Source organism: Triturus cristatus, chromosome 3_2, assembly GCF_964204655.1.
Source record: "Triturus cristatus chromosome 3_2, aTriCri1.1, whole genome shotgun sequence".
NCBI classification, from domain to species: domain Eukaryota; kingdom Metazoa; phylum Chordata; class Amphibia; order Caudata; family Salamandridae; genus Triturus; species Triturus cristatus.
Genome location: NC_140584.1, coordinates 498,632,793 through 498,659,587, shown reverse-complemented (window position 1 = coordinate 498,659,587; position 26,795 = coordinate 498,632,793). Strand labels below are relative to the sequence as shown.

The window sequence follows — 26,795 nt, the reverse complement described above, 5'->3', positions numbered from 1 at the left end:
ATAGTTTGTTGTCTTTTAGTGAGTATGTATGTATGTATGTATGTATCGTATACTTATAGAGCGCGGCTGTCACCCTACGGGTATCCTGGCGCTAGGACTGAGATGGAAAGAAAAAGAAACTTTTAGCCATCCAAGTGTCCACGGCTTATAGAAACCAGAAAGATGAGAGAAAGAAAGAAGGAGACACAGGCCAACCGAAAGTGCAGAATTAGAAAATCACATACCCTTCCCTAGGAAAGAGCCAGGTTTTCAGACTCCGCCTAAAGTCCATCAGGGAGTTGGCCTGTCTGATATTCAGAGGGAGGTCGTTCCAGCAGCGCGAGGCCACTGTACTAAATGCCCTGCCTCCCATCCTGGCCTTTTTAACTCTGCCTGTGATTAGCAGAGAAGCATTCGAGGATCGTAAAGCTCTTTGTGGCTTATACCAGGAAAGTCTCTCCTGCAAGGAGATAGGACCGAGGCCATGTGCCGCTCTGAAAACAATGCATAGGGATTTGAACAAAACTCTTTCCTTTATGGGAAGCCAATGGAGCTCTTGTAACGCTAACGTGGTTGAGGAGCAGCGTTTCTTCTTCAGTGCTAGTTTGGCTGCCATAGACTGGACTCTCTGCAGGCTCTGATAGATGTAACGAGGAGCTCCCAAATATAGGGAATTGCAGTAGTCCAGCCTACTCAGGATAATGCCGCCTACCACCGAAGGTCTGTCCTCCACAGGCAGAAGAGGCAGAATCTGTCGTAGAGCTTTCAGAAGGGCAAAGCACACCCCAATTGTTTTTTTGGCTTGGGAAGCCATTTGAAGATTATCATCAAACATGACCCCCAGGTTCCGCACCGTTGTCACAGGGACAATGGGCTCCGAAACTGGGGTCAGTCTGAGATCAAATGGCATGTCCCGTACTCCCGTCGAGGGACAGTAGATCACCTCTGTCTTACCTCCGTTAAATTGCAGGGAGTTCTCCCTAAGCCAGTCCGATGTATGACACATACATTTCTGTAAGCTGTCCATGGTCAGTGCCCCCTTCCCCTCCAGTGAGAACACCAGTTGGGTGTCGTCGGCGTAGTTGATCAAGTCAATCCCATACGACTTGATAATAGGGATTAATGGCTACAGGTAAATATTGAAGAGGATGGGGCTAATGGTCGATCCCTGAGGAACCCCATGCACCACCAGGGTCCTGTCAGAGGTGAAGGGGGACAAGGTAACCACCTGTTGTCTCCCTGTGAGATAGGATTGTATCCATCTCAGGGCACGGCCCTTAACTCCCAGACGCTCCAATCTACTCAGCAAGATTCGGTGGTTAACCGTGTCGAACGCGGCTGACATATCTAAAAGGACCAGTACCGACGAGAGGCCTCTGTCAGCCCGCATCCGCAGATTATCTAACACGGTAACCAAGGCCGTCTCAGTCCCATGGCCTGGGCGAAAACCAAACTGGTCCCTGTCCAGAAGATGAGACTCTTCCAGATACCCTGAGAGAGATCTACTCACTACCTTTCCAAGAATTTTTATGGGAAAAGGCAGCAAAGAAATGGGTCTAAAGCTAGTAGGATCTCCCGGGTCCAAGGAGGGCTTTTTTAATAATGGGGTGACCACTGCCTGCTTCCAGGCTTCAGGCACCACCCCTTCCTCCAAGGATTGGCAGCATATCTGCCACATCCGAGGGAACAATGCCTGCGCATGCTCTTTCCAGATCTTGTTAGGAAGCGGGTCTAGCGGAGACCCAGACCTAACTTTCTGTGCACAGCTATTAAACAGTTCCTCTGTAAGGGGTGTAAAATGCTCCAGAGAAGTTTCCACCCGGGGTTCCCCCATTGGCATGTGTCCCTGAGTATTTTGGTGGGTGGGATCACGTGATGTTAGCCCCCCTACAATTTTTGAGATTTTCTCCTCAAAATGGGTGGCAATTTTGTCACATAGCTGCTGCGAGGCGACCACTTTGTTTCCCAGGCTAGTGGGGGTGGAGAGGTCTCTAACGATCTTAAAGAGAGCTCTGGCGCTATTTGGTGCTGACCGGATAGTGTTGGTAAAAAAGTCCGCCTTGGCCTTAGCAATCAGCTCTTTGTACTGAGCTAGCACCCTTCTGAGAACTACTTTGTCATGCTCAGCATAGTGCCTACGCCTATTAGAGTTGCTTGGTGATCCCAGTGTAGAGGGCATTCCCGTGGTGGCCAGGTCATGAGTGACAGTTTTTCTAGTGTTGCTTGGGATTCATCTTAAGGGGTCTTCCACTGCATCTTGAGGGTCTGGGAACAGAATTCGGTGTTGGTGTTGACGTGTCCAATTTGCTGTTGATTATTCTTCCGAGGTGCTTGGTGTGGGTGCTGTATGTGGGTGGGTGTGGTTCTGAGTTTGGCCGGCCACCAGTTGGAGTCCTATGGTGAGGTGTTCTTGCCGAAGATCACTACTTATGTTTTATCTGTTTTATCTGTGTTGACCTCGAGACAGTTGGCTTTCATCCAATTAGAGACTTCAGTCATGCATGTGGTGAATTTGTTTCTTGTGTTGTGGGTCTTGCCCTAGAGCGAGAGTATGAATTGCGTGCTGTTGACTTATGAGAGGATGTTGATGTTGTATGTGTGCACAGATTACGTTGTCCAGAGGGATTGTGTATGGGGTTGAATAGGGTGGGGCTGAGTCAATTCTTTGGTGATGGCAAAGATTTCTTTGCTGTTAGTTGCAGTGTCAATGCGACCCATGAAAGCAAATGTCTATTGGGGCCTGACCCAAAATCAATCTATTTGCACTACTTCTTCTAGGTACTTTTTAAAAAATAAATTGGTACGACGATCACCTAAACATCTTACTTGTGTGTAGCAAAACCTAAAAAGATTTTGTTAATATGAATTTCTGTACTTCTTTGTGATATCCAGCCAAACCTGGGATTGTGGAAATTGACAGTTTACATTTTATCCCAACTTCAGCAAATCAATGACTTTTGTGAGGAGAAATATTGGGACTGGACTCTAAAGCAGGTGATCTGTAACTATGGTATTTTACAGTTCCTACCAGTGTTATAGTCATCCTTGTTTACGGTTAGGGATGCTGTTGGAAGTTTTGTTTTTTAAATGGCTGTTTTCTATGTACTAGAATGTGCTTCCCCTTTTCCCTCGTCATTTCGCCTCCCCACTTTTCGTGTGTTTTCACATTAAGGAACAGTTACTGTTAAAGTTTGAAGTTGGTGTTTGCAGTGGTGTGATATCTGATAGATCAGCTGCTTTAGACTCCTATGGTGTGAGTTGCTTGATTCTTGTGAAGTTTCAAAATAAAATAAATTTCTTCTTAAAAATGCTTTTAAAACATTTAGGTTGAAGATAAAGTACAGAATTATCACTGAATATCTTTAATATAACGGATGTGTATTGAAGAATGTTGTGGGGAATGCCCTTTTCATAACCATGTAGAATTGGAGATGTTTAATCGTTTTCTGACTATGGTTACCTATATATAACATTTCTTTACAGTTGCACAGTTGAGTAGACCAAGAAACATGCACACCAAGTAGTGCAGTGCAAACAACGGAATTAGAAAAAATAGAAAAATATTTATTACAAATCTTCGACCTTATTATTTGTTCAAACCATGAAAACAAAAGGGCAATTTTGGATTTAAAAACTACATTTTTTGTATTTAGATTAACAAAACCACTGGCATTATGGAAGCTTCCAGAATTATGAATTTGTATCAGTTTATTCAGCTCTACAAAGATGTCACCAGTCAAGCAGCAGAAGTGTTTGCCCAGCGAAGTGCTGACACTGAAGGAACTCCTGAGAGTCTCTCACCAGAGTCTTGCCAAGCCAGTATTTGGATGGGAAGGTATAGTGCAGTGTATTAGTGCATACTTTTGTTTTTTATTGTCTTTATAGTTGCTTTTGTAAATGTTGTTCTTTTGGAATCTGATGTTTATTTCTGGCTGTTCGAGGTGACAGAAATATTATTTTAAACTTGGTAACCTTTAATGCACTTAGAAACAATTTGATTCATTACTTGATGTAGTGTTCCAGCAAATAAGTGATTACATAGACATACATATTAATATTTTAAAGTGTGCTCAGTTGTCTCTGTTAGCTCAGACACATATGTTTGTTGATATGTTCTTAGCAGCAAGATCCCTTAAACGTGACACCTGATACTCTAATGTACCTTCAAGACAGTAGAGGAATATAATGGTTGCACCTCTTGTGATACTTTGTTGGGCCCTGATATTTGGCAAATTGTCTTCAAGCACTTTTTTCTTTCAAAATGATTGTTGCTTAATTTTTATCCGCGTCCATTTGGTCTTCGCTGAATATTTCTGACATTCTTATAAGACTCTTCCATATCCTTCCAACATGTTAAGTCTTCGATCCAGTCTGCAGTATTAAGTGGATGGTCTCTTCTATTTAAAGTTATACACCTCTTGCCTAGCACAAAGCAAAGAGGCACAGTTTACTTACAGATGTTGTCGTTAGAGAATGGGTGTCAGTAGAATATTAGCTTCCAAGTATGTCATAAATGTCAGCCACTAACAGTCCCCAAAAGGTTGATATTCCCTGGTAGGCTCAAACGTAGCAGAGTGACTTGGATTTTTCCAAATGCTGGACAACTAGAGACCCTGTTTGTATCGCTTTTATTAATGAGATCTGGGTAACACAAGTCCCAGTTAATTGTTATACTGGGTCATCCTACGTATCTCAGTCAGAATGATGAGATTTCAAACCTTTAACCAGTGTTGCATTGTCAGTTCAACACATTGCACTAAGGCAACATGCTCGAACTATTTATAAATATTGGCTTTAACAGCTCATGCAAAAACTGTTGTAAATAAAGGGAGGTTGCCAACAGTGTTACACTTAATCTCTAGCAGCAAGTGAATGAATATCATTGTTCATAATTAGTGAGGTAGCAATCCAGGGGTATTTCAATTTTCTTGGTAACTGTTTCCTGTTGATGTCTCAAGCTAATTTAAGTGTTATACATTATTCTCAACAGACAAAATCGTTTAGAAATACAATTAAGTCCCATGACGTATTGACGTTCACAAATAGACGTCTGGAGAGATAACCTTCATCAAAGAAGTTAAGAAATGTCCATGAATGGGAGAAAGAATCTGCCTTGAAATGTATATCCGTAATGTTTTCCATAAGTTCTTGTCAGCTGTCCCCAAGATACCTTTGTAATGTTTGAAAGTCAGTGTGGACATCACCGCGTCAGGGTTTTGATGTGCACATATCAGCTTTGAGATCAGGCTTGCATTTTACAAAATCATAAGAGAAGTTGGAAATGGACCATTTCAGTAGCAGCATAGAAGCTTCTATAGCAAAATAATATTCATCAAACGATTTTACCAGTTGAAAGGGTGAAACATGTGAAGTCTTTCTCTGTTAGAACATCCAGGGCCTCTTAATGATTATGCATCAGCTGATCCGAGGCATACCTTTATCAATTGACTGCTTAGTTTAAGTATCAGCCAGTGATTGTCTTTGAGTGATCAGGACACTCCTTTTATTAGTCTAACTTTGCCTACCACACGCATCAGCGGCATCTGAGCCCATTGTTCATGGTTATTGCAAATAGCAATAGATTGAGATGGGGGTGTGGCTTGACGCACGGCAAAATGGCCGCATAGTTACGGCCACCGACATAATCCTCCATATATCCTGTCTCCTATCAGTCATCACGACTCCAAAAACAGAGATGCCTGCCGCATAGAAGCTGTGGGACGCGGTGACGGTGTTCGCGGAGGGAGAGCGGGCCTGGGAGGGGTGAAAACGGCGAATTGTCCGACACTGCGTCCGGAGCAAAATTGCAGCCCTCCACACTACACTAGGGGTGGGCGGAATTTGCGTAATCGCGTTACGCAAATCTCCGCGAAACGGTAAAAAATCTCCGCGAACACGCAGAAATTCCGCGAACACGCGGAATTGCTTGTTCGCGATACTTTTTTCCTGTTCGCGATCACTGTTTGTGTGCTCGGGGTGAAATATCTTGCGAACACGCATATTGAGAACGCGAACAAGCAAAAAATTTCGCGTAGTCGCGGAACGCAGATTTTTGGGCAATTTCGCGTTCTCCGCGGAACGCGAAATTACCCAAATTCCGCAAACGGAATGGAATTTACCGCCCAGGCCTACACTACACAGAGGTGCGACAGGGCCCGGGAGGAATGATGCGGCTGCGGTGCCCGGATCTCCCCTGACTGCCACTTTTGTTAAACTGAGCTGACTCCAGCGTGGCCGTCGGGCACTCGCCTGCCCTAGTGACCCCCCCCCTGCCGCGACAGGCATTGGGGAGCTGCTGGCTGACGGGCCTGCTGGCGAGGAGGTCGGAGGACCGAGGGCCGCAAGGCAGACGCCGCTGAGATCTGGGGTGAGCTGCAAGACCCACGAGCTGCGCGGTGAGACCCTAGCACTGCGGGTACTGATTATGCAGCGAAGCGGAAAATGAGGAGGTGAGAGCTGAAGCGCAGTCATTAGCGGCGATCACAGGAGGCCTGGTGCCGTGCTCTGGAAGGACACCGTGGGGGCCACTGCTCACCTGCATGAGAAGCGGACATAGAGACTTACGAGCTGCGCACTCGCTGGCCGACACCTGCTTGCACCGGGGGGCTCGCGGTAGTGTGCTCCGGTGCCCTGGTTGCAGTGCCTGCGATCCTTACGTCCGGCACGCTGCGGTACCGTACCGGACAGCAGGTGAACTGTGCTAGATTCAGCAGCGGATGCTGAGCGCCCGTGGATCAATAAACTGGGGCGAGGACCGGGAGTCTCTGCAGCTGCACTGCTCAGGCTAATATAGTAGTAAACTAGATTTGCGGGACTCTGTGTGCTAGACCAGACTACCGGCTCGTGTACTGGGTCGCTATTGTATCACGCACCACCTGGAGGAATACTGCCCCCCGCCTGGTTCCTGGTCCCATCTGCTGTGTAATGAAGGGGCTCTGCGTGGTCGGAGAAGGTTTGACCCGATCCTGGCTGTCTGCAAAACCTGGCAGCTGCAATACGCGATAATCCTTACAGAGGTGACCCTGATAGCTCCCTGACGCTCGCTGAGCATCGGCCTGTACCGGAGCCCTGGCGGAATGAATATCGAGTGACGTGCTCTGCTGCCGCAACTGTAAATACAAGTTCTCGTCGCAATCTACTGTCCTGGTGACCTGGGAAAGATCAGCAGTAGTGGGACGCCCATTGCTATCCCACCTCAACGGACTTTGGTCAGTGGCACAGAGTGCACGCCCACCATGCGCCATGGCAAACCCGACAAACACCAGCACCAGCCGCGTCTTACTTTCGAACTGCGTAAATCCGGCAAGTCCCAGCAAACAGCGGCTTCCAACTCAGAATTGGACAGTGTTACTTTGGCCCCGACCGCGCTGGAGAAAACCCTCGCCGCCATCCAAAGGAGCCAATAATCCGTAAACTGCAATATGAAGGCCCTCAACGGGCGCATGAATAGCATAACGGCTAAACTTGACAGACAAGGAGTGCGCATTGGTGAGGCAGAGCGGCGCATATCAAATACGGAGGATGGTCTACAGAGGGTTGAAACGAAAACATCTGATATGGAGAAACTTCTGGCGGTTATTCGGGCCAAGAATGAAGACCTCGAAGCGCGCTCACGGCGCAATAGCATACGCATACTAGGCCTTCCGGAGTCGACCAACGTGTGGTGCCTTGAAATGTGTGTAGAAAACCTTATCCGAGAGATGTGCGGTGACGACAACCTATCCAGTATGTTTATCGTGGAGCGGGACCACCGCTCCCTGGCTGCACGCCCACTCCTAGGAGCGCCGCCCAGGCCGATCATCGCCCATTTGCTCAATTACAGAGACAGAGATGTGGTGCTCGCGTCTCCAGACAAAAGGGCAATATTAGCTACCAGGGTAGCACCCTCTCCTTCTACCCTGACTTCACGGCATCAGTACAAGCAGCGCGGAAGGAATTCCAATCGGCTAAGAAGATTCTGATTGCTGAAAGTGTCCCATACGCTATGCTCTATCCAGCACGTCTCCGTATAGGTTCCGATGAAAAAGCTAAGATCTTCGCCAACCCTAAACATGCCTTTGATTTCACCAAATCTTTGTGTCGCAAAAAGAAAACGTCTCCCAATGCTTCGTACACTGAGGACTGAACAGTACACTCCTTCACGCACAGGGCAGCGTGTTTTCACAGCGCGGAAGGGGATGCCGATCCCAGTATTTCTCCATGCGCTCCTTATTCGAGACCCAACAAAGTTGAACTTCCCACCTTCGCTGCCGGCCGGTGGCGGCAGATCTAAGTCAGAATGCTGTCTTTATATCCTTTTTGAATGCCGTTATTGCTACAAATGTACATATTTCTATGATCGAAGTTGTGGAACGATGAGTACGTTTTCTTCTTTCAGGGATAGACTTGACTCTGGGAACACACATGTGTAATCGGTGGCCACCTCCCTTGTCCACCAGGGAGCTGATTGTGTCGCGATGCCCCCCAAAATGGGTATACCCCACATTGCTGCACTAATTTTTCTTTCTCTGTTGGGGTATTATGTGGGTATTGGGGTATGGCTTTGGCAGTTATGGGCTGTTAAAGTAGAAGGGGGTGGGGGGTCCTGTATTGTTGTTCTGGAGTTAGTTCAATGTGATTGAAACAAGGTCGCATTTAACACGACCTGCACGGTGACAGTCAGTGGACCACTTTAATGTGATTATACACACACGGGTGCTGCGATGGGTGAGAACTACAGGTGTTTAACTTGGAATGTTCGCGCCTTGAACGCCACCCCAAAACTGTGTCAAGTATTTGCATATCTAGACCGGCACACTGTTCAGGTGGCTCTATTACAAGAGTCACATCTGACTTGTGATTCCGCAGCCAAAATCGCGCTTAAGTGGGCAGGGTACAAGTTGGCATCCTCCTACTCCTCTTACGCCGGGGGGGGGGTTATCATTCTGATTAAAAGAGGCGTTCCCTTTACATCGCTGAAAACCTATACAGATAATGGTGGCCGGTGCACCATGGTTCATGGTAAGCTAGGAAACTCTCTCTGATTACATTCATAAATACATATGGGCTTATAGCGAACGAGCGAGAGGAATTTCAGCGTATGTATGGGATACTGAGAGATTGGCCGGACACAGCAATACTCCTGGGGGGTAGGGGGGACATCAACACACATCTAGACCCCAATTTGGACAAATCCAACCCGCTGGGTGCTTGTACGCCAAACGTGGCCTGTAGCATCAATGATGCACTGATGGAGTTTGGGCTGGTGGATATGTGGAGACTTTGAAATGGGGCGGTGAGGAAGGGTACACACGCCACACCAGGGCACAACAGTTGGTCCAGATTGGACTACTGGCTTACTAGTGAGGAGGTAGCCGAGTGGGTTACATATGTCACTGCCCTTCCACGCACCCTCTCTGACCACAACCCGGTGCAGCTGACCTTTGCCATCCCGAACACAATACTTCGCCCGTTCCCGTGGCACTTCCGATCTGAGGCTTTACTTGATCCCGTTTATGCAGATACTATTCGGAAAGCCGTGCTGCAGTACTTTGAGATCAATGTGGGAACCGTGGATAGTGCCGCCACCTTATGGGAGGCCTTTAAGGTCACGATACGTGGGGTCTGTATCAGTACCACGGCTGGAATCTTAAGAGATATCAGAGACCAGCTGACCAAGACAGAGACCTCCCTCTCAAGGCTTGAGAAAGCCTATGCGGCAAGGCCAGACCAAGAAACGCTCTCCCGCATCCATGAGCTGATCCTTGAATATGACACATTGGCCGAATCTGAGATCCGCTATTTGTCACGTAGGCACGTAGACAGGGCATACGAGGAGGGCAGTCGACCTAGTCGAAATCTAGCAATGAAACTCAAAGCCCGAGCCGAACACCATCACATAGATAAAATAACTGATTCACAAGGGGTGGAACACTATTCTCAGCTAGAACAAGTGGAGCAATTCCGTGACTATTACACTGACATGTACAGATCGCAAGGGAATGTATCTGATTTAGACATTGCAGAATATCTGGCAGATATCGCCTGTGCGTGGCTAGAGGATGTTCATCGTGACTATCTATCTCAACCTATTGGGGAATCTGATATCAAAGCAGCAATGCAAGATTTACCTAACAAAAAAGCTCCAGGGCCGGACAGCCTCACGGCCGAATTTTGTAAGGAATTTGCAGATTTAATTGCACCGCATTTATTGGAAATGTACGCGGAGGCACATGAGTTGGGTATTCTGCTGCCTTCACTTTGTCAGGTGTTGATTATAACTCTGCTTAAAAAAGATAAACCACCTGACAGATGTGAGTCATATAGACCGCTATCCCTGATAAACCTAGATGCCAAAATGCTCGCAAAAATTCTTGCTACGCAACTTCAACCATTGATGTCCTCCCTGGTCCTTCCGGACCAATCCGGTTTTATTCCGGAGAGGTCCACTTCCCGCAGCCTTAGAACGATCTTTGCAATGATGCACGTTCTTGTCCCCAGTCTGCATGCAGCGGCGGTAATGCTAGACGCGGCCAAGGCGTTCGATTCTATAGAGTGGAACTACATGTTCGCTATCCTGCAGAGGTTAAGAATTCCATTGTTATATCTGGGCTGGGTGCGGCTGCTTTATAATGATCCATCTGCACAAGTAAGAGTGAGGGGCTTAACGTCGAAACAGTTTGCGATTGAACGTGGCATCAGACAGGGCTGTCCCTTCTCGCCCCTACTGTTTGCTCTGGCACTCGAGCCCCTGGCTTGCATGATCCGTCAAAGGCATAGGGAAACGGCACTCAACTTTAACCACTGTCAGGTGGGTATATGTCTGTATGCCGACTACATGGTCCTCTTCATTCGGAAGCCATATCGGTATCTGACGCAAGTACTGAGAGAATATATTCGATTTGGGCTCTTCTCTGGTCTGGATATAAATTGGGACAAGGCCGTAGTTATACCCTTGACAGCCATTACTTCCTCGCCGACTATGGAATACCCTTTAATGGACTTCAGACCTTGTTAAATACTTGGGAGTTTGGGTTCATCGAGACCCAGCGGTTGTTATACAAGAAAATTACGGGCGAGCGTGCGCCACACTTGATCAACAGATCGAGAGGTGGATCACTTTGCCGCTATCTCTAGCCGACCGCATCGCAATTATAAAGATGGTTGTCCTCCCAAGAGTTTTGTATCTCTGCCAATATCCCAATACAACTTCCGCAACATTTCTTCAAAACTATGCGCACAGCCTTGCTCAAGTTGATATGGGGTGGAAAGTAAGCACGTGTGGTTGGGCAACGCTTACACTAGATTACATCACGGGAGGATTCAGCGCACCGCACTTGTATACATACTATCTCAGCGCTCAAGCACAGTATGCATTTTACTGGTTTAACGCACACACTTACACTCCGCACTTGGCAGTGGAAGATGGAGATGCTCACCCTACCCCCCCTATCAGGTATCCTCACTCACTCAACGAGATACCCCCAAAACTGAGATCAACACAATAGATACCACAATTGCCGCATGGCAGTCAATAGGTCAACTTGCCTCTAAACTTCCTATATATGCCCCTGCGCTGCCTAGAGCACACCATGCTGGACTATCAATGACACAGGAAGATGGCCCAGTGAGGGCCCTAAGGAAGGTAGGGTTTGTTACTATGCAAGATCTCTATCCAAACAGCAAATTTCTCAGTCGCTGATCTTCAGTACATCATTAACCCTACACCGCCATTCCAGTTCACTATGCACAGGCTTAGAAACGCTGTTAAATCACACTACAATATGTACCCGGATGAACCCCCTGAGCTTCAGTCTCTACAGATAGTGCTCACTGCTCCGTCACGGTGCAAGCTGGTCACCAAACTATAAAGGGCAATACGGGCCGAAACAGTCAGCGTCCCGGACAAGAGCCTTGCCCGTTGGAACGATAAACTGCCCACCCACCTGACACTTCCACAATGGGAACATGTATGCAAGCTTACCAGTCAACTCACACCCAACGGCAACCTACGCATCATACATTTTAAATATCTCCACCAGATATACCACGCAAATATGGATTAAGGGAATCCAGCAGATGCTCACGCTGCAATCAATTAGAGGCGAATTTCTGGCACCTTGCATGGGAATGTGGCTCAGTGGCCAGATTCTGGGGCCACGTAGTGAAAAACATGCACCAAATGACTGGGATAGAGTTACAATGTACACCATTTATATGCTTACTGTGTTTTGTTCCACATGTGAAGGGGACGCTGGGTAAATTTGTAAGAATTACACTATTAATGGCTAAAAGATGGGTCTCTATAACATGGGGAGGGACGCACGTGCCAAAAATTGCACACTGGCTCAGGGATATGGTTTATTGTAAGGAAAAACTGAAACTGCATGCGGAGGAGTTGCCGACGTCATCCAAGCCCAAGGACATTTGGGCACCCCTGCATCAATTTCTGCCTCAACAAGACCTGCGGGGCTCACCAGATATCGTAGCTTGATTCACTGTATAATTCTGCATCAGTATTGTAGATTATATTATGGTCACTGACTGGATATATGTAATATTAATCACATGTTTATTTACGTTGGTTATTTTTACTGAGCTACTTTGCACAGTAGCAGCAATGCTTACCATGCTCCTTAAAATGCAATAAAAAGAGTTAAAAAAAAAAAAAAAAAGATTGAGATGGTATTGGTGGTGCATTTCTGCAAATTGAATAAAGGACAAATAATGTATCTTTACTAGCATATGTTTGAAGCATGAACCTTTTCTCTCTCTGTTCAGCCATTTAGTTGGCCTTGGAGAATATCTCAATTTTATTTGTGCATCAACCGTGGCAGTGTCTGTATATCTCAGATGATATTTACCTTATGTTCACAATGCTCTATCTTCCACCTTAAGATTCAGTTTTCTCAGATGAACCCTTATGAAAAATATAACGTATGTGTGATTAAATAAAACATTATTTGTAGGATTTGTTGTTGTTGTAGATCTCATGGTGTACACTCTCCTGACATCTAGGGTTGGTGTCAGAAAATTACAAGTTGTTTTTCTTTAAGTTTCGAGAACGGCTCATCACATTCCTCAGGCGGAGGATACATGAATATGCACACTCCATCCCAAAATATAATTTTTTTGATATTGGATTTGGAGCGGAAATCAAAGGCTTAGTCTATAATGTTTTGTTACAGTAGAAAAAATAAATTGGTATGAAGATCACCTAAACATTTTAAAAGTCTTTAGCAAGACCTAAAAAGATTTCCTTAATATGAATCTCTGTGCTTCTCTGTGATATCCAGCCAATCTTTGGATTGTGGACAGTGACAAAGTTGACATTTTATCACAACTTCAGTCAATCGGTGACTTTTGGGAGGAGAAATACTGGAACTGAACTCTAGAGCAGTTGATGTGTAACTATGGTATTTTACAGTTTCTGAGTTACAGTGCCTGATGGCACTAATGGGTATTTGGAAAAGGACCAGAGCGCACAATCAAACATTCATCATACCGATCCTCAACCACACATCTGGAACAATTGCCTATACTCATTCAGGTGTGTGGGAATAACAACAAAGAAGATAGAAGATGGAAAATTCACTATTTCGATTTTGCCATTGATGTTATGCGAAGTTGGCACAATCTGTACAGCACTAGTGATGTAATCTATCCCTTCCTTGAGATCACAGAAAAAGTAGCTTTAAGCTTGTCAGCTCTTTAAGTGCGGGAAAACAGTTTGATTGTGTTGTGAACATAGGTGTGCTAACTATACCACTGTAGAGTCAAGAGAGCAGAGTGATTAATAAAGTACATATACATAAAAAAGAAAATTGAAGCTTTTAAAACTCTCTTTAAGGGCAAAGGAATTCGAAACTAGGGCTAAAATTAAGTTGGGATCCTTATCTTAATTTGTAGGAGCAGCCCAAGTACATCAAACAGAATATTATGGATGATTGTTTGCCTGTTTTAAAGCACTGGTCTGCCCAAGCAAAATGAGAGCATGCATTAGAAGCATAAAAGACAGTAAAATGCTAAAGTCTAGCGTATCACTTTATCTTTTAGAAATACATTTTGAAACGCTCCAACCTTCCTATTAAATTCAAAAAATCGATTTTTGTATGTTTTGCATTTGTGAATTAAATGCAATATTTCATAATATATGAATGTGTTTGATGTATACTTGCTTCTGTAGGTTTGTCTGAGGAAGGAGGGGATCCCTAGTTTCCTGTAGCGATGAAGTAGGTGTCCACAGATGTCGAAAGGATAAGAACCGCTGCTATAAGCCATAACATCCTCCTGCCCAGGCTCAACAATCATGTTGTTGATGATACAGCCTTTGAAATGGATCACAATAAACTTTTCTTTCGTCATCTATTTGACCTCCTACCTGTGAAGTCCCAAAGGGTTCGTTTTTTCTCTCTGCTCCTTTTTAATTTCTGTATGATCCCATTGGCATACCTCATCCACTGTTTCAGCTTTTACCAGTAGCCCCTCAGATTTTCATTACTTTCAAAGTTGAATCCTGGATGTGACGGAATCGGCTCTGGTTGAATGGTGAGAAGCCCAAGATTATATGGCCTGTTAGGCCTTTCCCTTTCTGGGAACTGCTCGTGGAGCCTTCTCTTGGCCAACAACTGGCCGGCTTCCCTTCTGTGGAAAACGTTGTAGTTCAATTTCATTCTGCCCTCTATGACCAGTCAGAAACTGTGGTTAGCTCCTACTTTCTTCAAAGTCAAACCGTAAAATGGGATCTCTATTTTTACTCATTTCCTCACAAGATGCAGTTTTTGAATGCTTGCATGTCTGTGCACCTAGTTTAATGTAGCGTTTTTCTGCCTCAATGTGCTGTACATAAGCTCCAACTAGTCCACAATTATGCTGTTAGGTTAGTGGTAGGACTCGGAACCCATATTTCTTCATCTACTTTGACCTCTTTACATTGGCCTCCTGTTAGGAAACAGACTTTATTAAATCTCTCTGTCTAGTGCATGAAGTCTTATGGGTTAAAATACACTTTCATCTTTTTCAGTGTTTCAAATGTTACAATTTTAGTTGCACTTAAATATCTAGACATCAACATCTTCAGGTACCAAGCCTTTGTTTGTTGTTTTTAAAACATTTTGGGTTTTAAAAAAAACGTTTTCTTAATTAATGATATGTATTACAAGCTTGATATTGCTATTAATCATTTGATTATGTTAAGGAAAGTAAGAAACCACAAGCATGGTATTTAACTACTATTGCATATTTTCTTCTGTAAACTTTTGTGAAAAATATACATACATACCGAAAATCTTTACTAATGATGGTCTGGTTTTGCAACAGCGCAGACACTCTGGTCTAAATATTATGCTAAATCTTGGTAATTGTTTATAGTAGATGGAGAAAAAATTGTTTCCAAAATAAGTTATGTTTTCAATGCATTTTTGTTTTACGCAAATATCATCTTAAATTAGTGATTTATGAACTTTTGTTTTGTGTATTTTCTTGATATTCATCTTGTTTATTTTTCTGAGAACATTTTGCCTATAAAGAGCAGAGCCGGATTGGCCGTAGCGGGCACCGGGCAATCCCCCGGTGCGCTGCACGGGTGGGGGCCGGTTTTGGGCCCCCAGGGGCCGTTTTTGCAGCATAGCTGCAAAATTGGCCCTGTAACAAAATCGGTCGAAAACCGGCCCTGGCAAAGAGCTCGGCGGCACACACCGGGGTGCTGCCGAACTCTTTGCCAGGGCCGGTTTTGGTTCCTAGTCCGACCCTGATAAAGAGTGCATTCTTTAATAAGAATTGTGTTTTTAGCAATATCTTTTGAAATATGTAGTAGCATATGTTTCCTATTAGCACATGATATTCCATTCCCTTAATATTCTGGTTTGATCTACTCTGGAATTTGAAGTTTAAAAGTCTATGCCGGCTGGATGCGAATCAATGACCTTGCCTCCCTCCGTGTTCCTTGTATGCATATCCATCATTGTTTTTGAGTATTTTGCAGTATGGTGTAATACCAAAGTATCATGTTTCTCACACCGGCCTCCAAAATTAATAATGAATCGTATTGCTGTACAGAACTATTTATATCCATGTTGATGATATTGTGGTTGTCAATATTCTTGAGTTTATATTTTTATAGAACAATATTCGTGACCTCGAAATTCTGGCATACAACTTCCAGGAAATTCTTTTTTGTTGAGGTGTAACTACCAATTCTAAGTTTTAAGTGTAATTTGGGGATTTCCATATCAACTAAATGATTTCCTTGTCTTCTTGCCTATGCCCGATTCTTATAAGAATTTAGGAACCCAATATATTTTCCAAGACTTGCTCTGAGATATTACATTGACATCGCTGAAGTGTCCAGTAGCATTGAATGGCTTTTATGGAGGACATATTCACAGTTGGTGTCCGTTTTATAACTGTTTCAGATTATACTGTATTGGTGTTTGCGGCTCTTACAAGGGAGATTCTTTCTTTTAGGAGGTAATGCTGACTCCAGAAAAGCAAAAGTAGCCTCCGGTTTTTATAGAATCGAGGGCAGGATTCTGTGAACCCTGGGGACCTTTTGTATTTGCAGCCCATGTGCATTGCACTAAAATGTTTTTGTGCCCAAGTGGGTCTTTTCATTTTCATATTCCAACCTTTTGTACCTTTTTGGCCTGATACTTGGTTCACCCTAAACAGTGACTTCCTACTGGTATGCTTGCTTAGTTATTCCAATGACATTAGTATGGAAAACCCAAAATAGGAGAGTGCAAAAAGTATTCCTCGGGTACTCTTAATCCAGAGTCCTCTATCAAATGCAGTCCCACCCAGTCTGTACCTGAACTGAGGTTACAAGTGATATTCCTGGACAACTTTAGACATTTGAAATGAATGGGTGAGGCCACAAGGATAATCGTATACAGGAGAATGGCTTTACCATTTTTTTTTTTTTAGAAACTTGACTTTTCCATTTTATCATGACAAATAAAATCAACATTACAGCATACTTAAGTAAGCGCCTTGGGCACGATTCTCTGAAACTGGAGTCCACAAAAAGATTAGTCAACAGTATCACATCCTACTGTACATCATTAACGACAATTTGCCTAGGGGCAAGAACTCTTTGCATCTATCCGCCCTTGGCCTTCCTCTCAGCCTGTGTCACTCCCGCTGGTCTCAGAGGCACTTTGCTCCGTCCCTCCCTCCTCGATGTAAGCCCTAAATTGCACAGTTCTCTCGATTCTGTGAGGTCTGCCTGTATCCCTTCATCTTTATGTGTTAGTTTCATGTGTGTTTCCTCAGCTAACGCCCATTCCCTGGCATCTCTGACCCACATTGCTATGTCTGGGCTACTCTGCCCCATCCACGTCAAGGCCACCCTACGTCTGGCCAGGACAAGCATCAGCTGAAGTAGTTTATAGGGCAGTTTCCATTTTTTAGGTCTATGTATGTGGGCCAGCAGGCATTGCGGCGGTTCCTCCCTTAGCGGAAGACTTGTGGTTGTGCGCACCTTTTCAGCCACCCGTGTCCAGAACTTTCTCGCCTCAGGACACTCCCACGCCAGGTGGATAAAATCCGTGTTCTCAGATGCACACATGGGACATTTACCATCCTTGTTATGGGAGATGTGTCTCAACTTCACTGGTGTGAGGTAAGAGTGATGTAAGAAGTTTTAGTGGATCAGTTTGAAACCAGCATTACAGGAGACTGTATGTTGTGAGTTCACTAATAGCCACCTAAGCCCTCTCGTCTAGTTGGGTGTTAACGTCCCTCTCCCAAGCAGCCCTTGACCGTGGCGGCAGAGCAGTAGGGTCCTGCTTCATGGCTTTGTATAGGAGAGATGTCATCCTGCGACCAGATCCACATGTAAGCAGAATATATAAGGTATGTGTCGGTTGGGGGATATCTGGATATTGTAGCCAGGTGACCTTGACTACTTCCTGAATTCCCCTGTATTGCACATAATAACCCTGCAAAACTCTCACTTGCTTGTTCATAGGTTATGAAGGTCTCATTCGGGGGAAGATCTGCAAGGACCTTGCAGCCGCTGTCTCTCCAGGCCTGGAAGGACATGTGTGTTCCTATATCTCTGATGAGGGCCAGGATCCAAATAGGTAGCTCTCTATGAAATGGTTCCAGACGCAGCACCTTTTCCACAAACAGCTGCCATATGCCCGCCTTTTGATGCACTATATATGAGAGATCCCCCTCCACGCCCCTGCCCTTCATCAGTGCTCTGAGTCCCCCCCCCCTGCCCCCGCCAGCCAACAGTAATTTTTTCCAATTGTCCCCTTCTGCCAACCAGCGAGCTGCAGGCTGCAGCTGGGCGGCTTAATAGTACAGGTCAAAGCTTGAGGCCTCCAATCCTCCCTCCTCGTGTCTACGTGTCAGGGTATTGAGGGTTACTCTAATCCGCTTCCTCGCCCACATTAATGAGGTCAGGATCATGCTCGAATACTCGTGTCTGGATCGGGCAGAGCAAGTTTTGAGGCACATAAAGGCACCAGGGAAGTATTACCATCTTTGAAACAGCAAGTCTGCCCATTAAGGACAACGGGTGGGTGTTCCAGAAATTCACAGAGTGCTGCAGGCCCGCAAGGGTCCTGTCCAGGTTTAGGGCTATTGACTATATATTGGTCAACGCAATCTGGATCCCCCGGTACCTGAAGTTTGCCCGTTACCATCGGAGCTCTAAGTCTGGAGGTCCCCCAGGGGTACAGCAGTCATGCCCACCAGCAGGAAGATCAATGATCTGTTACGGTTGAGTCTCAGGCCAGAGACATCCCCGAATCTGTCCAAGTGGCGCAAAAGACGGCCACTTGGGGATATGCTAAGTAGAAGATGGCATTGTTCACGTATAGGGAGATGATGGGGTTTGTGTCTTCTACCCGGTTACCCCACTGGTCCAATTCCACTCTCATCCGCACCACCAATAGCTAATGACCAGGGTGAATAGTTGGGGCGAGAGCGGGCACCCCTGACGGGTGCCGTGCCCCATCACCCACTCCTCAGATCAAGCACCCCCCAGTCGCACCCGAGCCAGCGGCTCAGTGTATAGTATTTGGACCCACCAGCGGAATCTGGGGCCCATTCCCACGACCCAAGAGGTACCCTCAGTCGACCGTGTAGAATGCCTTAGCTAGGTCTATAGATATGAGTACCTTCTCCTCCTCCCAGTATCTCACTTCCTGCATAATGTGGGTTAAGCGGCACAGGTTCATTGCATTGTTGTGGCCTGGTACGAAGCTAAAAGCTTGCACAGTTTTTTTGTATCCGCATTGATCATAGTGATTGGGCGATAGGATGAGGGTTCTCGGCTGTCCCCTCCCAGCTTCAGGATCTTGCATATATTTCACCCGGTCTCATAGAGGGAGGGAGGACTCCCTTCTCGAAGGCCTCCTGATATACCTGCTGGAGGACTCGGGTCAACATGCCCGCGTAGGCCGCTAGAACTCAAGGGGGTATCTGTCGCTACCCGGGGACTTTGCTCCCGGGAGCTGCTGTAGAGCGGACTGTACTTCCTCGATGGAGAGCGGAGCCTCTAGTTCCTTTCTGGGCTGCTCGGGAAGTGTCGTCCGGGTTAAGATCTGTTGGTAAGGGAGATGAGCTTCTTCGCTCACTGTATAAACGGCGTGGAGATGAGACTGGAGGACCTATAGTATTGTGGCTTTGGTGTGCACCGTTGCTCCGGTGGGTGTGCACAGCGCCACTATTGGGCCAGGAGTTTATTCTCTTTGAAGGATCCAAGCTAGTAGGCGTCCTGACTTCTCCCCCTCCTGGTATAAACGCAGTTGTATTGGCTGAGAGTGTATTTATCTATCCTGTCCCAGATATCGCATATGCTTGTTCAAATGTCACATTCCCTGGTCTCCCCAGATGGGTCCGAGCAGTCCCGGGTTTGTGCTTCCAACAAGGCCGCCTCCTCTGCCCTCAGCTTCCTTTGGAGTTACTTGTGGACCCCACACATCAAACTAAGGCAGGCTCCTCTCACCACTGCTTTCAGGGCCTCCCACTTTGTGGCCCTAGAGATGTCTGCCTCTCCCCAGTTTAGTGTGATGTAGTCTACCAAAGCTCCCGCTATGTGCTGTTTACCCAGTGGATCTGGGAGACCCTCTGGTGTCGGGCCGGGGAACTCCAACAGACTGTGCAAATGGTGGTCCGAGAGGAACCGGGCTTGATGAGCCACCTCGATGGACAGATCGGGATCCAAGTTCGCTGCCAGTACCCTATCTAACTAGCTGTGAGTGGGGGAGCAGCAGGTGTATATCTTCTGGGTGGGATGTCTCTGGCGCCAAATGTCCTGCACCCCTAAGTTCCACATAACTGCTCGGAGTATCTCCGTCATTCGAGGTTTTGTCCCTCTCTGAGGTGGGCACCTATTGAGCTCAGGGTCCAACACGCAATTAAAATCGCTCACCCACATAAGGGGCACCTCCAATTCTGAGACTGAGTCTTCCTGAAGGGAGTGGTAAAAGTCTGGGTCGTCTACATTTGGGGCGAAAATGTTTAGTATTGCCAATTCCCTACCGTCTATCTTTGCTCTTAGGAGGATGCATCGTCCATTGATGTCTGCCTCCATGTATTGCAAAACGAACTGTGTCCCCGGGGCGTCCCACACAAGCACCTACCTGGTGTAAGTAGAATATGATGAGTGAAAAATCTGCCACCTCCATTTTTTCGCAAGCCTCTGGGCTCCTGTCTCATCCAGGTCCGTTTTCTGTAGGCATGCTACCGATACGTGGTGCTTTCGGAGGCATGAAAGGACCCTGTAGCACTTAGTGCATGTGCCCAGCCCCCTTACATTCCAGCTCATCATCTTAGTCCCCTCTGTCCCGGTGGTGTACTGTGTTGGTGAGCCCCCGCTCCATCTCACACCCAGTCGACACACCCACTGTATGCGGTTTAACTAACTTATGAACATGTAATGTAAACAATCCCGCCACCAACGGGCAATTGACCGGCAAAACTGCATGTGGTTAAACCCTCCCCATGCTTGTGCCAGGATATGCACAGCCGCCTCATCAGCCCAACCAGGGTCGTAAAACTTCCCCATAACATTTTAGGCTCCAGGCCTTGCCCAACCAATAGAGTAAGGATGCCAATCCCACGATCTCCCCCCTGGGTAAGGCCCATCCGCCCCTGGTCCAAAGCCACCCAGAGTGACTATTTGTGCTGGCAGGCTGCCTGCTCAACAACTGGCCCCTGCCCCCCAAACCCCTGAGGCCACCCCCTCCCAGGCCCCCCATCTACCTACCCGCCGCCTTTGCGGCTGGGTGTCCCTAAGGGATTCTGTTCATATCCGCCTACCGGCAATTAGTCCTAGGTTACAGAGGCAGTCCAATCACCCAAGTTCCGGTGGAGACAAGGCTGAGTCAATGATGGTCTCCAGAATCACTTTGTCCGTCTGGCCCAGAATGTCAGGGACTGTTTCCAAAGCGGAATTTCCCCCCGAAGTCTGCGGTGGGGAGTCCCCCGGACCTGGGTTCTCCACCTGCATGGTTCCATTGTCCCCCACCGTGATTCTCTGGCGTTCGGCCGGGTGGCTAACTGAAGAGCGGTTTCTACGCCTGCCCCGCCGAGTCCTCGGAGGCCTGGATCCCCAGTCTTTCCGTAGCCCTTTCCACTCCTGTGTCACAAGAGCGTCCCTTCGGATCTCCAACCACTCCCACACTTCCTCAGGAGACTCGAAAAAGTGGGCCTTTCCTTGCAAGATCACCTTCAACTTGGCGGGGTAAAGCAGCATATACTGTAGGTGCAGCTCACAGCGCTTCTGCTTCACCCCGAGGAACGATTTTCTCTGCTCCTGGAGCTGTCTAGTATAGGGTGGGTATACTGATACTTTAGCATTCTCATAGCTTAAGTCTGGGGCCGCCCGTGCTGCTTTAAGGATGCATTCGCTATCCCGGTAATTTAGGATTTTGGCAATTATTGCCCTGGGAGGGGCGGGGGGACCAATGCCCGGTGTGCCCTCTCCACCACAAACGCCTCCGAGAGCCCCCTGGGGCACAGCTTGGTACGTATCCAGCATTCAGTTTTGCCCTCCTCGTCTTGTTCCGGAATCCCCAGGTCTCTAATATTGCTGCGGCACGCCCGGCCCTCCTCCTCAGCTCGGCGTTCCAATGCTTCAGTGGAGTCGAACAATTGGGTCACCTGTTGTTTTAGGGCAGCCACCTCACCTTGGAGCTGTATGATGTCACCCTCCATTGCAGAGACTTTGTCCGCGACCTTGCGTAAGTCTGCCCTGAGCAAATTCACGTCAATTGAAACAGTCTTGATCTGCTTCTCCAAGGTAGTTCTGGACCCCTGGATGGTTGCCAGAATCTCTGCTCGAGACGGCTCACCGGCAGCCTCGCTGTCCCTCTCGTGACCCGTCTGCCTTGTGATACGCTGCATAGGGAGGCGCTGTTAGGGTTAGACGAGCGAACAGGTTTGTCCTTCCCCATCTTGCCGGGGCCCCAGAATACCCAATGACTGTTCTCAGCACGGAGGCCCCAGTGATGTAGTTCTTTGTCGCAGACCTTTACCTCTGCCTACTGGCTGCCCGAGGGGGGGATGGCCGGTACAACCCCCTTATCTCTAGCGGGCCTGCATAGATCTCTGTGGTTCCTGCAAACCTGATGCCAGATGAGATGATACTGGCCCCAAACGCTCCACAGTCCCTCTCTGCTTCACACCAGTTTTATGGTCTTCCAGTGCCCTGACAAGCAGCCAGCTTAGGCCTACAAATGTGTGAGGTCCTGCCGCATTAATCACCGCACTCCAATCTGCAGATCACCCTGCCTGTGCAGTGCCTCCAAGCAGGGCCTTCTTTTGGCTGGATCGCTGGGTCCCGCCACAGCTGTTCGTACGTACCACACAAGTCCCAGGCCCAGTCGGGAGCAAGGTGCACCCATGGGTAGGCCCCTCCTCTGCTTTAGCTCACCACGTGGCTTCTATGCGATTTAGGCCCGGGGGTTAATCAGCACACTTCAGGGCTTCTCCTCTGCCCTTCACCCGCATGAGGAACCAGCCAACAAATTTCGTCCCGGGGCTCCCAGGCTCTGATCCGGCCCCAAAACCGGAGCCGGCCACGCTGCCTTCAGATGCCGCAGTGATTTTAGCCACGCTGGGAGGGCTCGATTCTCGTACATGCCCCGGACGCTCACCTTGCCTCACCTCCGCTTGTAGGGCCGCCAGCAGTCCCGGTTCAGGATTACTCAGGGTCCACAGGCCACTCTGCTCTGCCACCTCTGCAGACCCTCCGCCGCTGATCCTTCGAACCCACGTTGAGCCGCAGGCCTCCGCTGCTCTCGACCCTCTCGTCGCTGCAGAGACGGGTACTGGGCAACCTCAGGATCAGCGCAGCCGGGCCCCGTCATTTAGGCAGCCTCCAGCACGCACATCAGGCTGGTGCAGTCCCCACACCGTGCAGTAACGTGAGGCTTCCACCTTCTCTGGTCCGTGACGCATCAGCAGCCACCAGGCAGATACTCCGCACCCCCGGCCAGGCCCAACGATCCGGATGGCTGCTCGGGTGCGGCCTCTCCTCCGCGAGGCTCCAGACAGGACGCCCAGGCCTCGCACAGGCCGACTCAGGCCGGACAGCCCCTGACCAGGATTTCTGCCATCCACACAGCGTTTTCAGGGCCCGGGGCTCTCCTGTGGGATCCCTAGAACCAGGGGAGCCCCCCCCCCCAAACATCAGATGGCACCCACGGGTGCTCACTTGCAGGATATATTCAGGATTATGTGGCAGGCTGGCCGGGAGCCTTAGGAGCTCACGTCCTGTCGGCCATGTTGCGTGGCCACGCCCGCTTTTACCATGTTAATTACAGGTAATGTTATTGAAGGAAGGTCAAACGGAAACCGTAGGATTGTATTAGGAAAAGTATTTATTACAGGCACAGAGAGCCGTACCAGCTGGCAACTTCCGAGGCACAAGCAGCAACTGCCACATTTAGAACACTCTTGGCATGAGGCACTTGTCAACACTCCAGATGACATCACCACAGCTCTATTAAACCGTTCCGCTTTGCCATTACTCTGTGGGTGATAAAGCGGAGTTCTGATATGTATAATGCCACAGGTGCGTAAAAACAAAATCATTTCTTGAAAAACAAATTGAACACCATTGTCCATCAAAATCTCTTCAGGATAACCTTCTCTAAGAAAAATATTATTCAAACAAGTAATAACACTCTTTGAATTGGGAATACTGATTGGCTCGACTTCATCCCATCTAGACAGATCTACAAGAACCAGAAAATAAGGCAGAATATGGAACGGTTCAAGGAAATCCATCCCTAATCTCTGGCAAGCTCTTCCAGGTGGAGACACAGGAGACTCAACCACACCCTCCAAAACCATAACGTAGTCACTGGTGTTACATCGCACACACTGTTTAACTAACTCATCCATTTGAGAATCCATTCTCGGCCACCAAAAATCAGCAAAAACTTTCCTCTTGGTAATGGTGGCACCTAGATGACCCAAATGCGCAGCCGAGATTATCTTTTTCCGGAAACACTCTGAAGTAACCAGTTTATCACCTCTAACTACTTTGCCACCCTCAACAGATAACTCATCACAGATTTTCCAAGACATTTGCAATTCCGGTGAAAGACACTTCTCCTTGGACCAACCTTTCCTAATCAAAGACATGACCTCATTAAAAACAACATCCTTGTCCAACTCAGCCACCCAATCATCCTCCGCAAAGGAGAGGCTGTTCTGACTGATGCAAGCCACAAAACACTCTTCAACTTCTGTTTTCCAATCTTGTTCCGCCGTATCTGCAATGGGAAGTCTTGACAAACAATCTGCTCTGCAGTTTTTTCCACCTGGGATAAACTTTACATTAAAAGTGTATCCCAAAACCTAAGCAGACAATATTGCCAAACGAGCAGTGGTGTGTTTTATTTTTTTTACCAGACACTATGTCAACAAGAGGACGATGATCGATCTTTAGCACAAAAGATCTGCCCCACAAGTACTGTTCGAACTTTTCAATACTCCAAACATACGCCAGAAGCTCTTTTTCTATAACGGAGTACTTCCGTTCTACAGGACGAAGCGTTTTCGAAGCAAAGCCCACCGTGTTTTCTTTGCCTTCCACATACTGTAAAAGTACAGCCCCCAAACCATATTCAAATGCATCAACAGGGACAACAGTTTGTCTCCCCTCGCACAAATGCTTGCAAAACAGGAGCTTTAACAATGATGGTTTGAAAACCCTTTTCACACTACTCTGACCATGAAAAAGTTGCCCCCGTTTTCAACAAAGCCCTGAAACATTTGGTTGTATTAGCGAAATCTTTCATGAACTTGGCATAAAACTCACACAACCCAAGAAAAGACATGAGCCGTTCTTTATTTTGTGGCGCTGGAGCTTCCACAATGCTTTTAACTTAGCCAGGTCTGTGTTTTATGCCATGCTCTGAGATAATATGGCCTAAGTCCTCTATCTCTTTCACTTTAAAAGTACACTTGTTTTTCTGTAAGGTTACTCCTCTATTTTCTAAAATACTGAAAACTTTATCGATAGCTACATCATGTTCAGCCTCTGTTTTTGAAATAATGAGACTATCGTCCTGAAACACCATAATGTGAGGATTGTCCTGAAACATTTCCGTTATCAGTCTCTGAAAAACAGCAGCCGCCGAGGCCAAGCCAAAAGGTAGGCGGCAAAATTGAAAAATGTCATCAGGTATAACAAAGGCCGTGAGATGGCAGGATTTAGGATCTAATTTCACCTGATGATAGGCGCCCTTAAGGTCCAGTTTCATGTACCAACAGGAGGATCCAACTTTCGCAATCAAATCCTCAATGTGTGGAAGAGGAAAACTGTCGACCCAGATGGCATTGTTCAAACTCCTTAAGTCAACACACATCCTCAAGTCCCCAGACCTCTTCTTTGCAAGAACAATGAGCGAAAGCCACAGAGTTGCATTGACTTTTTCAATTATGCCCTAATCACAAATATTTTTTAAATGTTGAGCTAAATCAGCTCTAATGCTAAGAGGAACATTACGTAATTTATGCAGAACAGGGCTAGCATTTTCTTTTACCCTGATGAAATTTTGTAAACCAGTGACTTTGCCTAAACGTTCCTGAAAAACATTTTGGAACTTATTCTCCCAATTGCTTGTTATGTCAGAAGTAGACAAAGAACCAATCTCCTTATTAGGTTGGTCTTGCATCGGCTGTTTATCAATGAAAACTGGTTTGTCTAAGCCTGGTTTAATGGTTAAACCAAATTGAGCTTGATGTAATAAACCAAGAACATTGATACCCTTTTTTGCTACATATACTTTGCCTTTGATGAAGTCCTCTAAAACACTAATGGTGGCCCAGAAATAACCTAACAACTACATGTTCCTACCTTCAAAAGCCACAGTAAGTACATCAGGTGGTAATAAACTATTTTTCTGCCAGCATCACCACACCTCCCCCTTTTCAATAAAACAGATCTAAATTTACACGCTCCCAAAAGAAGGAGAAATATAAAAGAGAAAAATGTAGACAAAGAATAAGCACAACAAATAAAACTTTATAAAGAAAGATAATACAGCAAATTTGCAAATTCATAGAGGTGGGCAATCAAACATAATCAAGTAATTTGCTTGTACTAACGTGAACCCTGGTGCTTTTTCTGACGCCATCCCCTGGAAAGCACTCATGTCTGCTTTAGTCGTCTTAGAGTGAATACATTTTTTTTGCACATGCTCAGTAAGTTTGTCTTGGAGTGAATACATGGATTCTTTGCAACACAAGACATATTCCACCAATTCCCGTTGGACAATTTCACAGCATTCTTGCGTACCTCTACAATATGAGATTCCCAAAATTTAAAAAAAGACCTTTTCTGACTGAAACTGATTTTTTTATTC

General features: G+C 46.7%; 1 protein-coding gene across 1 annotated transcript in view; it reads left to right on the top strand.

The window, feature by feature from the left end:
* The window catches only part of RNF141 (ring finger protein 141), a 197,831-nt gene that overhangs the window by 129,898 nt on the left and 41,138 nt on the right, over positions 1-26,795 (top strand). The window contains exon 4 of the mRNA XM_085648176.1: positions 3,633-3,814. Coding sequence (XP_085504302.1) covers positions 3,633-3,814 — 182 coding nt within the window. The remainder of the gene's footprint in view (positions 1-3,632; positions 3,815-26,795) is intronic.